This window comes from Cygnus atratus, chromosome 1 (genome assembly GCF_013377495.2).
Source record: "Cygnus atratus isolate AKBS03 ecotype Queensland, Australia chromosome 1, CAtr_DNAZoo_HiC_assembly, whole genome shotgun sequence".
Classification (NCBI taxonomy): domain Eukaryota; kingdom Metazoa; phylum Chordata; class Aves; order Anseriformes; family Anatidae; genus Cygnus; species Cygnus atratus.
The window spans coordinates 137234812-137248092 of NC_066362.1; the positions used below are offsets into that span (position 1 = coordinate 137234812).

Consider the following 13281-nt stretch of genomic DNA (forward strand, 5'->3'; position numbering starts at 1 on the left):
GACAGGGGCAACCCATCCTTTTAGGGCTTTTTGTATTGTCTGGTTGTTTTTCTGGTCTAGCAAAGAACTGCTGTTTCTATTTGTCATTCTTGGTATGTTTCTCACTTCTTATTTATTTGCTTTTCTTGCCTTACAGTAGCTGTATTTTGCTTAGCAGCTTTAGCTGATTGACCTTTTTTGTATATCTTCCTGAGCTATTTGCTTGTACTAATAGTGCCTTTTCCACTTAAAACATCTGAAATATATCCTTTGTACTAAGTCACTCATGCTAACTCATATCTCTTCTATGTATTCAGAAATATGTTACCTTGCCTTAGTTATCTTCTCTTAACTGCTGTCTTCTGCCCTTCACTAGTCATTTCCTTTTGGGAAGTTGCATGTGTTCTCTGTTGTGGAGATATGGCAGATAGTGTGTTCTGGGTTAAGGGGAAAGCTAATTTCTGCAGCATTGCAGGCTGAAGGATTCAATTATAGTGCACACTGTAGCCATTGAGTTTACTCACGCAGCCTTAAAGTGTCTCCAAAGGCCAAATGGACCTGCTGTCACCATGGTTCTTGTGTGATTGGGTTGAAGTCTGGAACCCAGGTTTTTTAAGGCTGAATGCAATTTGTTACATATTGAGCTGCTTATTTTCTTGGAAGCTTCCTGTAATGTTTGAATGGTTTTTTTTGGTATGATTTAAGGCCAGTTTCTGATACTCTAAGACTTTAAATCTACTGTCAGTATATGCTTTTCACTGAAAGAAGATACAGGAAAAAAACTGCATTCTGTAGACGAATGCTTTGGTTTTCGAGTTATGCTTCATGTTTCTATTTCTAAGTTCCCCAAAACACTAGCAAAATGTGTCCAACCTGAATGCTTCTTGTGTTGCAGCCATGTAAGTATTACACTATTGTACATGTTCAGACCACTGCTAAAGTGGTGAACTCTTTAACCACGGTCCCTTGAGTCAGATCCATTCATAGTGTGTATCTTTAGCTTTGGAAGGAAGCTCTGAGCATGCATCTTCCCTTCTGTTTATCTAGCTAATAATAAGCTGCCAGGATACTTGAACAGCTTTGTGGCTGGCATCCAGCCCTTCACCCAGGAAAGGATTTTGCCTTAGCTTTCACTGGCGAGAATTCAGAGTTAGGGTGAATGTAACACTACACCTGAACATTCCTAGTTCAATCTGGATGGAGGCTGACTTTCCCTTTCTCCTGTGACTAATTCATGACTGAAAAGGTGAAAACTGATCATAGGGGGGCTCTTGACCGCATTGTTTAGTAATGCTTGTACCTGCTTACATGTGGCAGTACAGAACCTTTTTCTATTTGGGTGGTGTAAAGGAAGTGAGAGCTGCCAGTGTATTTACCTCTCAGTGCATTGCAACTAAGTGTTCACTTGCATGTAGATTCTTCACATATTGTAGCCTGTATGCTTGCAAAAACTATACTGCATGCAGGTACATAACTACTAGGTTTGAAACCAGGCTAGTGACAGGAGGGCTAGTACAACATTAAGCTAGCAGTGGGATTGATGTACCATCTACTTGGGCTGGGAAGTGGTATTAAACCAATGAAACAGAATATCCAAAATATTGAACACAATATATTAGTAAGTGGTGACAGACTCAGAGCTTCATTTGAAAAAGGGAGTGAAATTCACAACTCTTCAAAGTGGGGTTCAGAACAACAATTTCTTACTGAGGTTTCTTCAGCGTATTCAGGTGAACAGGAGCTTCAGTCCTTCAGCTTAGCTCTCCTTGTGGCAGCCAGTCATCTTAATGATGTAATCTGGCCACCTCGAACAAGGCCATGATTGTACTAGTGAACTGGAGTGTATCACCTTGTGAGAAGGGGTGAAAACAGAGCAATTTATGTAAGCAGATACTTTTTCTTAGATATTTTCCTTCTCTAAAGGAAGGCCTTTTTTCCCTAACCTGAAATGCAATCTGCTTTGCCTGCGTGCAATACAACCTTCCTGACCTTCCCCAAACATCTTAGTCTGGAACTGGCATCTGCTGCCCAAGTAGGATTCTTCTACTCTAACACCTCAGTCCTTCGTCTCAAGTTCCAGGCGTGCTGCTGTTGTGTGCTGCATTCCCTGCTCCTCTCTGGCTTCCTTGTGGCCCAGGGTTACCACAGGTTGGTTGATTTGGTCTTCCTAAAAGGCAGCAAGTGACAGCCAGTTTTGTTCTGTGCAGGTTGATAGCCTGGTCATGCCAACCACAAAATCTGACTCTTGCCTAGTTAATTCCTTACTTGCTCTACTTCTGAGAGAAATAAATATCTTCGTAAGTTGCAATAAAGAAGGATGTGGGGAAAAACTAAATACTAAACTAAAACCAAGAGAACGGGCTTTCTGTCATCACTTACTTCCTAACAACATGTGTTAAAAAGGATTCGGTTAAGACAAATCATGTTTCACTGGTACCTTTTCATAGATTCCCTTTTTCTAAATCTCACAAGCTGTGTATTGTAGAGTTTTTTATATATTGATATATGACAGAATGGTTATGAGTAGATGAATGAGGCTAAAGATAAACACAATGGAGCTAATATAATGTGGTCAAGAAAACTTGAGCTTCATAGTGAAATAGTTGCTTCAGTGTTTCCTGGCTGTGTACATTTTTATCTAATCAAGAAGGTTATTTAGAGCATGAGGGATGAAAACAGGAAGACTGGCCAAATCTTCCTATTTATGCTGTTAGTAGCTACACTTGTGCATGACTGTTTAGAGGCATTAATCAGGCAACGTAAAATATGCAACATAAAGTATCTTAGAGAATTTGAGGGGCTAAGAGTGTTAATGCAAAAACCTCACCTGTTATCTTTTAATGTACCTAAAAATGTAGAAGAGGAGGGACACAATGTCACTAACTTCCACAAAAGATTACCAAAAAAGATTATCAAATGTCTGTTTCTGGGAAGGAGATTGCTGTGGACCAAAAAGTAGCCTTATTCCCCATAAAATGTATGTAAGATTCAGTAAACTGAAAATAGAGTAGAAAGGTAGCTAACTCTAACTTTAGTGCTACTGAAATGTGATAGGCATGTAATCTAATACATGGATATTAAGTTTTATAAAAACTACTATTTAAGCAAGAAAAATGTATCCTGTCAATATTGGGGGGATTTTGTTAAATCATTGATACTCGTAACCTACTTCTATATGAAACTAGGTGAGCCGCTCCGTGGAATTTTGCAGCTTTTTCTGTTGTCTTCATTTTTCTGATATAATGGGGTTCCTGCTAAAGGACTGAAGAGCTTAAAAGGAGTTTAATTGCTGCGCAGTAAGCCTTATCCTTTGGTGAGGTACTTAACTGAAGCTAGACAGTGAGTGTTTTGTGACAGAAGGAAAAGCTGGGGGGGGGATGGGAGGAGGAGGAAGCTACGAAGTGACCACGGCTGGCCTCTTCACATTCTTCTAGGGCTTGCTTTTTTAAAATTGGAAGCTGCTTTTATAGATGCTCCTCCAAACAGGTTTGTTTTTTTCCATACTATCCCATTTAGACTCTGGAATGCATGTACGAAAGGGCAGGCCCCCAAAGTGACTTTCCAATCTGTTTTTGTGATTCCAGCCAAGTTCCCTTTAATGTATGGAGCAGGCGAAGTTGAGCTGACTCTCTTATAATACCACAGAACTCAGGCGCAGCTGCTGCTGCTTTAAGTGGCACTGTGTGATAATACAACAGCTCTGCTATTTACTGGGACTCAAGTGCCTGGACTGGCACAGAGGCATTATATGAAATCCGAAAGCATGAGGATAAAGGAAATTTCTTTGCGGCAAGATCCTGATCTAAGAAAGGAGTTGGCATTGCTAGCTCGAGGATGTGATTTTGTTTTACCTTCTAGGTTCAAGAAGAGACTGAGAGCTTTTCAGCAGGTCCAGGTTTGTCTTTCAGTTCTTATACAATTAAGTTATTGTATTCAGCTGTATCTTTACAACCATGCAAATTTCAGGAAATACACTGAAGTTATTTCTCAACTAGCAGTATTTCACTAGGTTTCATGTATGATGTTTTCTTCTGTATTTTAGAAGGTTGCACAGGTACTTCTCTGCAAACAAACAAAAAGACGGGAGCTTACCGAATCATGTAGTATAGATGAAGTATGTTTGCACAGAGGCATATGCAGTAGAAAGTTGGTGTGCCTATTGCCATTAGACTTTTCAGACTGTTTTCCTTAATCTGCATAGTCACAATCTGTGTATTTCCCCTGGGGGATTAATTTACATTTTACTAAAATATACTGAAGTAAGCTGTAACTTTAACTCAGAATATGTCAAAGTGCTTTTATTTGTATATGATGATTCTGAATGCCTTTGTGGTGGTGTTTTTTTAGACTTTTATTTGGATGAGATCAGTTGTTGTTACGTAGTTCATACATGTGCCTCTGCTGTTCTACAACAGTGAGTTAAATCCACCATTTTAAAGTGAGCTCCTAATTGAGAATAGAAGCATTTGAAATGTATGGTTCTTAGGAAAACTACTTATAAATGTTTCAAAGAGATTCTTTTTTGAGGGCAAAAGCTTAAAACTGTTTTTATTGGAGAAAGTATTTCCTCAACTAGCACTGAACTTTAAGTGTTTTGGTGGTATGTGAAAACATTTACTTTGTCCTTACCTCACCCTCACTTCTAATTCATGTACTAAAGGTGTATCAGTGACAGTATGAGACATTTTGTAATTGTTTTTAATTAAGGAAAGTTTGGTAGTTGAGTAAAAATTACATTATCCTAATTTTTTCTACTTTTCAAATCATTCTAAATATAGCCTACCACTTAATTTTGTGTTCAGTGCACTAGTGTCCCTTTAGGTGACCTTCAAGAGAGGGCAATGGAGCTGGAGCCCTGTGACCCTAAAAAAGTGTTAGCCTGGTACCTGCTACATTATTATTTCAAATTTATTTCAGCTGAGCTATATAAACAATGTTTGTGCCTTTGCAGAAAGAGTAATTCAAATGCTGACCAATCTGGTTTATGCCATTCAGAATAAATTTGTGAATGAAAGGATTTTTGAATTTTTTAATGCTGAACATTACAGACAGCCAAAAGAAATGGAAAATGTTATCTTTAATTACCCCAAAGTAGCAGTTAATATTTCTGAAACTCGGAGCATGAGGCGAGCTTAGTCTAGTCATGGCATCCCGCTGTAAACAAACACTATTATTACCTTGTGTGGTGCCTGTTAACTTGATCTGTCTTTCATCGAGTGATAGCTGGATCACTTGCACTTGTACAAGGCTTTTTTGTGTTGAGCTAGAAAAGGTCTCAATATAGTATGGCAATGCATATGTAAAAGCAACTAAATACTTTAGAAAATAGCTTGTCTAATGTATTTTATCAGTTTTGATATCCTGCCAGCTGTTACCTTACAATGCAGAAAACAAACAATCAATTTTCACTTGGTTAAATGGCAATTGTAGAATAACATGTTAAACCACTTAATCGTATTACAGACAAAACTGTTTGGGCAGAACAAACTTAATAGGAATATAAAACTAAAATCTGATGTCTTTGCTCAATCTGATGTGTTTTATCTGGAGTTCCTTCTTAAATGCTGTTTTATTTCTACTTCATGATTTTTAGAAGACCTTTATGAAAGTACCTGAAATATGCGAGTGCCAATAAATATTGATATAGAAGATGAATATTCTCTACCTTCATGCTAATGTTAATTTCAAGTTGTGCCTCATGGGTCAGGTGCATTTCAAAGAATGTTGGTTTATCTTTTACTACATAATCTTTGAAGAAATTTCATGTTGAAATGAAAGACTGCTTAGAGCTTTTGTAGAATAACTTGAAAAACTTTTCTCAGTTGCTGAGCTTCATTGCCATTGGAATTTACAGTCTTCTATACCACTGCAATATTTGCTTTCAGACAGAACAGTTCATGAATTTGATGTAAAATCAGAATGCTAAAATCAAGTGTAAATGAAGGCTGACCTGTTTTTCCATACCTGGACTATATTTTTATAAGTGTTCATATCTGTGAAGTTTCTATAAGCTGTTAAACAAAAGTCAGATTCTTCTTAAGAAATTTAGTGCTGTAGGAGTTAATCTCCTAAAGTAAAACAACTAATTGTCATGGATGGTGAGACTACACATGGCTCAGCATCTGCTCTGAGGTGGTGTTTTTTGCATAGAGCCATATAAATTTTCCATAGATAATCACCTGTCCTTTGGAAAGAGCATTCAATAGAGTGTAGCAAATCAAGCTGTATGAAAAAATCTTTAAATGGACAATCAGTAGTGAGGTGGGTAGGTTTGGTAAGTGGGTGGAACAGGCTGCTTCTCAATGGTTGCGTTTATTGATAGAACTGAGCAAAACAGGGATTTCTGGAAAGACTGTTTCTCAAAAATAAAATTAAAACAAACAGCTGTTGAAATGTTCTGTTATGGGGAAGTGAATTTGGAACTGAATTTTTGAGTAGATAATTTTGCACAGACCAAAGAACATTAATTCATCTCCTTGCATTAGTTGTAAGAAAGACAATTTTTAGGGAATTTTGTGTCTAGGGAATATAGTGAACTGGAAATACAACACTTGAAGAGACACTGTATCCATCTTGCTCATCAATTCTCTGAAACCTTTGAGGGAGAAGAAACTTATCACTATGTCAAATGGACTGCCAACAGTTGGTGACATCCCTACCTGTCAGAGCTGCAATGTAAGCAGCATCATTACCTAGGCTATTTGAGGAAAATATATCTGAAGTTGGAAACAAAATGGTAACAGAATAAAATGCATCTGTGTGCAGTGACATCCTTACACCCATGTAGCTTAGTGTTAGCAGAAAAACACTTATTTTCCTAGCTTAGCTACTTAGTCTCACACTGCTCATGTAAATCAGTTGAGTTCTAACATGAAAACTAGACTTGAGTAAAGTCAAATAATTGGTGCTAAATATGATTTAAAAATAAAGAAAAATTGCCCTAAATCTTGAATTCATCCTCTGAATTTCAGTGCCAGAACTATGTGCTGGTGTATTTTCTGGTACTTGAACTGCATCATACCTCTGTCTGCTGTTACTACTTGGTGATCCCTGTAGCTGTATGCATCACACGTCAGTGTGGAAATGGCAAGCTACTGGTTCCATGACCACCTGTTAATGATCCTAAATGCTGCTTTCGCATGCTATTTATGTCAGCTGTATGTGAAATATTTCTTCAATTTCTCCACTGGGCCTCACAAGATTAGCTTTCCTTCTGAGTGAAGTTAGGCGTTAGTTAGTGCCTCTTGATTGCTTTTGCACTCCTCTGTTACCAAAATGTTTTATAAACTCTTGTGACGCATTCAAGATGACAATGAACACCAACAGCCTGTAGGTGTTAATGTGTGCTGGGCTGGCGTATGCTTGTGCTGTAGTGTACTGGTTCTTCCAGTGATGGAGATAACATTCCCATTTCCGAGGGAAAGTGAATTTTGGAAAGCTTAATTGAGGCAATTGGTTTTACATCTGTAGTCAAGAAGTAAGTTGTGTAATAATTGGAGGCCTTCAGCAGGCCAGCTTTCCTAACAGGATCAATTTTCTAATTTTATTTTGTTTGGAGATGAATTAATATCACAGAGGGAGACATGATATCTGCTTTTACATAACTTTACATCAGGTACACAACTTTATTTCCTTTTTAGGGGGGAAAATAAATTTGCGGGGGGGGGGGGGGTGGAATAGAAGCGTCATTGAGTGTAGTTAATAGCTATGTTTGATGTTAGTTTGGTGTAATGCCAACATTTAAGACAGAATGAAAGTATCTAAGCTGCCCACCGAGACTGGCTTGTTAAGGTGAGAGATTCCCCTAGACAGTCTGTTGCTAATGGATTGCCAGGTCCTCAGCTCTAGCCATGCAGAGAAAGCCAAAAGCAAATGGGAAGTTTTCTGCCACTTGGGCAATGGAGACTCCTGGTGTGAGCTTAAAATGTGTTGGCTACACTGTGGCAGCAGCTTCTTTACCTGCTGGTGGCTGGTCATAAATTTATGGATGTGTGTACTGTTTCTGTAGCAAAGCCAATATGGTGCACATTTGTTACAGCTTACTTGCGCACATGATTTAAGAGTCTACATGTCAGTACCCTCTGCAGATAAATCCTGACCCAATAATTCAGGCACTGGAGAGTTCTGATTTACTTTTTTTCCAGCCTTTGGAATGAAAGTTTCACAAGCCTTTTCTCCATTTTAATTTTCTCCATTTTAACATACTTCTCTTACCTTTATAATCACTTACACTACCTAATATAGCAGGTGTGCTCTGACTGTCGACAGTAGTACTCTGTATCCTAGAAAGCCTGAAACAGTTTGGCACGTTTCTGTATTTAAAAAAAATAGCCTTCAACTTCTGCAGGATCAGAGGAATGTGCAATTGTTTTCACAATTGTCCAAATCAGAATTTGCTGGGGCATTGCCAGACAAAAAGTTAACAGAATACTTACTACACTAATGACTCCACAGCTCAGTAACAAGGCTGAGCTGGCTGATATTTTTCTTGTTTCAGTGGATTTTTTTCTAAGCTCAATTGCACTGAGGGACTGAAAGTTGTTTTGTTGCGAACATGGAAGGCTGCAGAGCTTATGAATTAAGTGGATGTCTGTCTTAGCCCTATTTGCTACTTCTGATGCTGAACTGATGGCCTGTCCTGACAAGGGCTGTTTTCTATAGACAAATGTTAGAATTGCCTGAGGTAACTGGCTGTCAGTTTTTCCCCATTAAAATGATGTTTAGGCAGTCATGACTCCTGTGCAGGTAGTGAGTCCCAGTGTGATCCATTGGCTGCGTACAATCACAATGATTATGTACTAGGAGGCTCTTACTAGCTAGTCTCCTGAAACAGAACATGCTGGTAAGGAACAGGAATATGGATTTAACCTATGATCAAAGTATTTTCTGAGAAAGCTGCAACTATATGCAAAACTTTGTATATTACTGGCTTGGATGCTTGTTTTGATATAGCTCATAAAATGGAGGCTGTCTGACAACAATTCACAGGCAGTGACTAATATTTTTGTACCCCTTCTATCTCGGCACAAAATGTAGTAGATGTTGCTTTTCATTAGGTATTTTTTCTGAAATTTACTTTTCCGTTTTCTAATCTGTACCATTTTCATTTCCTGAATTAGCAGAGGAAGCAAAATGTATTTCCACTGGTCAGCAACAGCAAATTGTTAGAGGATCGTACCTCTAAAGGCTCTGGTAAAAGCTCTGTCAGCAAATAAAGCAAGTTACTTGTGGACATATAAGATGCAAATTTCTCCTGGGCCCATGGTTTTTTGAGGGGAATGTAACTGCCTCTTCCTTTTCCATTCCACCTGTACCCCACCCCAAGGCATTTCCGAATAAATTGTGGAAATCCTGGAACTCTAACTGCGTAACTGGAAACTTTTAATGCTGGAGTTCTTTGTAATTAAAGTGGGGGGGGGGGGGGGGGACAACAAAATATATGTAGTTGTATTTTAAGGTCTTTCTACGGCAATAATGTATTTGCAGTAGAGTATTTCAGTTCCCAGCAGGACTGCATTATTTGTCTATTTCAGCTATACCAGCTTGCATGTTCATTGCATGCTACTCACTACTCATGTGTGGAATACAGCTCATCTGTGGTGATGTGCTTTTAGTTGAATGTATTTTTAATTTTAATGCGAAAGATGGTATGTATGGAATGGATCTTGTACTTTAAGTAGAAACCTTTTCTGGATAGCACTACCTACCACCTCCTCCTACGTGAGAATTAACACACTATCCCAAATAGCTTTGTGTAAATGGTCCAGACTCTTGCATGTTCTGCTCCGCAGAAAGACTTAGACTTGAACATGGATTCAGTTTGGCGGCTTACTTGTGGGGCTCACTTTGGCTGCCTAAATGTGGCCTGCTTAATTCAAAGGGGAAATAAATTACTCATATTTCAAAAATTTCAAAACTTTCTGATAGTCACAAGAACTAATTCTTTAAGCTTTAGCAAGACTTAAGACTGTAAGGAAAGACTTAAGACTATGTAGCAGTAGTGTTTGCCACAGCAATTTCACTCAAACTTCTTTCCCTGGCTATTATGTGATTAAGAGTAACTAGCTGAACTACCTGTTACTCTGCTGTTCTGACCCTGAAAATGAGAGGAGAAATTTCCTTCAGGTAGCAAGCAAGCGACAAAATCTTTTTGATTTTTTTCCCTCAAAATCAGAGGTTAGTAGACGAGCGTTATTTCAGCAACAAAATAGACCTGATTCTAGCTTGTTAAGAAGCTGAATTTTCCAATATTAATTTGTAAAATGAATGTAAATTGATATCTCTGCAACTCGATAGCCAGCGATATTCTAGGATTGATACTTTGCTGGTGAAGTTGGTATTTACTAATGTGGTCCACGTTAATAGCAGTTCATTACTGCACCAGAAATACAGTAGAACTTGATGCTGAGTATTTGGGGGAAAAAACATACAAATCAACCAACTCTTCTGATCTTTCTATTTATAGTTCAACCACCAGGTGATGAATCAGTAAGGGTTTTGTCTGACCTAGTGGATGAAAGAGAGATCAGACCAGTTAGGTTCACCGACTGCTTTGTCTCTAATAGTAACAGGGTCTGCACTCTGAACTGCTGACCTCTGAACAAAATGAGGCCGACAGATTTGAACCAAACATCATGAGAAAGGTTATCTATCCCTAGAGCTGTTTTTATATGTTTGTAGCAAGTAAGAGAATTAATATATATTTTTAGGTCATGGAACTCTAGCTTTAATTCCATACTTCTGTGAGTAGCAGTGCAAGTCTAGGGTCTTCCTTAAACTTCATTTTACTGGTGTCAATTCCAGAAACACCAGGGCACTTTAATTCTGCCAAAGTAGGACTGTGGCTCAGTCCCGGGAATAAAGTTGTTTTTAAAATTGGGGATTATCATTGTCACTGAATGACAAGACCAAGAGACCTTAGATTCTTGTACGAAAACAGGCTTGAGAGTAAACTGCCAGGAACATGGATAAGTCAGATGAGAACGATAGTTGGTCTGTGAAAATGAGATGAGGCATGGTGTTGCACACCAGCAGGAGACACCCATCGTATTTGTCTGGGCAGAATTTTAAGGCAAATACAGACTGCACTGGAGGGGCTGCTGAACAGTTGTTACCTTGTGTTGATTGAGGTGATACGTATGTATAAAATCAGAAACAGTGTAATTTAAAGTACTTTTTCCCTTCTAATAGTACATGGCTAGAACTTCATGGAAAGTTGCATTCCTTTTCTCATTTCCTTCCACTCATTGTAGCATCAATTTCAAGTGACTACAGGCCAAACTGGATCAGAGAACTGACCTGAGTTAAGCCTGAAAGCAAAAGCAAGCCAGTTCAAAACTATAAGGGCTAAAATTAATAGTTGTTTATCTCTTACTGTGGAAAGGAAAGAAAAGCATGTATGATATAATTAGTTTCTATAGCACATCCAAAAACAGCTGCCAAATAATAACTGAAGGATAGGAAGCAACTGGGACTGAAAAAACATGTGTTGCCAGAGGACTTGTGCATATATACCCTGGCACCTGTTTTTGGCACAGGTTCATTCTCTGTAGGTGTGTCTCTGAGATTGACCATGTATGTCTTAACTTTCTGATTATGCTTGGCAAGATCAGTCTTGGCGTAGTTCTAAGGGTAACGTAAACTTCTTTCAACAACATTGCCACAGTATTCTTCTAACCTTCCTCAGGTTAGCACCAGAACCATGTTGCTTCTAAGTGGAGTCAACTGTGGGAGACTGGATGAGAATAAGTAGTTTAACATTGCTTTTCAGCTGCCTCGGTGACCTGAGGCAATTCTCCCCATGCTGCGGCACTGCCACTGGTACTGACGCAAAGGTCAGTAAACCCAAGCAAGATAAAGGAGTGGGGGAAGATGCAGGTGTACTGTGGTTTGGCTGGCCTTATGCTGTGCTGTGAAACTTCACTAGTAAGCTTTCAGACTAAATTACTGTTTTCAAGTTATTTTTCAGGGTAATAACTAGATTTTACAGAAAGTCTGTCTGGAAAAATAATTTTGAAAGCTTTAAATTGTCAAAGGATTCTCTTGTTAAGCATATGAAGCTGAATGGGAAATGATGCAGTCAGTGAACTCTTGCAGTAATAAATCTGTCTTTCTAGTTTGGCTAGAAGGAAGATATTTAAGAGCTTACAGAGAACAAGGGGAAAACATCATTTCTTTGAATTAGATAATTGGAAATCTGAATGTCTACTACAAGGTCAAGCAAGCTTATGTTACAGAAGTTTTTCTTGTCCTGAGGGTAGCTGTAGAATTAAGCTTGCTTACCTATTCTGAAGCAGATCTTTGAAGGAACTTTAACATGCCAAAATCTTTGGGATTTTGGAATAGATTTTCTAATTTTTTTTTTCTTGCAGATAAGTGAATAATTTTCTAGGTATTAGTAGCATGAATCTTTAACCTGGTGTTCTCAGGATTTAAGTTTTATAAAAGTTACCATGCCACTTATTTATCTAGAGGAAGTGTTGACTTTCACTGTACAATCAAATAGATAGTAACTCGAATATTTCTGAGACTTTATTGGTCAGACTTGAATGGCTATAAAAAAGAATGGGGAGGCAGGAAGGCTGATTGGGTACTCCTTTTGTATCTGCTTACTGGTGATATTTTCTTAGATTCACAAGTAACATGTAACTCAGATAATAGGGCATGAAATTCAGTTGATTCCTACAGAATACAGTAATTAAATCATTAAGTTTATGCTACAATATTTCTTGTTTTGTTTAGAACTTTCAAGTTCACATGCTAAACGGCATTTGTCTCTTTACTACCACCTTACTGTCTCTTGGGTCTCCATATTAACTTTTATTTTCTATTGTATCAGTTAAAGAAGGGAACTTCATGCAGGATCTGGTTTTCCTGGTGGGTGACTCATAATATCTCTAAGTGGGTGTTTGCAGGGATGTTAGACTTTAAAGAACCAAGTAGTATGTAGAATAGCTTTTTAGGTTATTATGCACTTTGATATGCCCAGGTAATATTTGCAAAAAATGTGATATGCAAGAGCAGAGGACTCAGTCAATGGAAAAACTAGAATCATTTATGCATAGCATGCTTGAAAAGTATTGCAATATTCTCCTGTTTTTTTGGTAACATCCCTAGTTTAATAGTCAGGTGTTGAACCAAACGTTTACCTGTTGGAGAGGGGAAAACATCTTTTTTTAGTACAAAATATTTTTTTCAGTACATAATGCCACTTTGTTCAGAATTATGTGCCATAACTTAATGTGCAATTGTACATAAATGCAAGGTAGAATTTGTGGAGGGAGGTCCTATTGTCTTGACCCT

The 13281-nt window shown here is 38.2% G+C and overlaps 1 protein-coding gene across 5 annotated transcripts in view; it reads left to right on the forward strand.

The window, feature by feature from the left end:
* The window catches only part of PPP2R3B (protein phosphatase 2 regulatory subunit B''beta), a 51245-nt gene that overhangs the window by 12358 nt on the left and 25606 nt on the right, over positions 1–13281 (forward strand). The window contains exons 1-2 of one of the 5 annotated variants that reach the window (XM_050710229.1): positions 3372–3465; positions 3564–3874. The exons of 3 other annotated variants lie outside the window; for them this stretch is intronic. In XM_050710229.1, the coding sequence (XP_050566186.1) occupies positions 3728–3874 (147 nt within the window). In that variant the 5' untranslated portion in view covers positions 3372–3465; positions 3564–3727. Of the gene's footprint in view, positions 1–3371; positions 3466–3563; positions 3875–13281 lie in introns of those variants that run through there. One more of the 5 variants, XM_050710235.1, reaches the window with a different exon arrangement.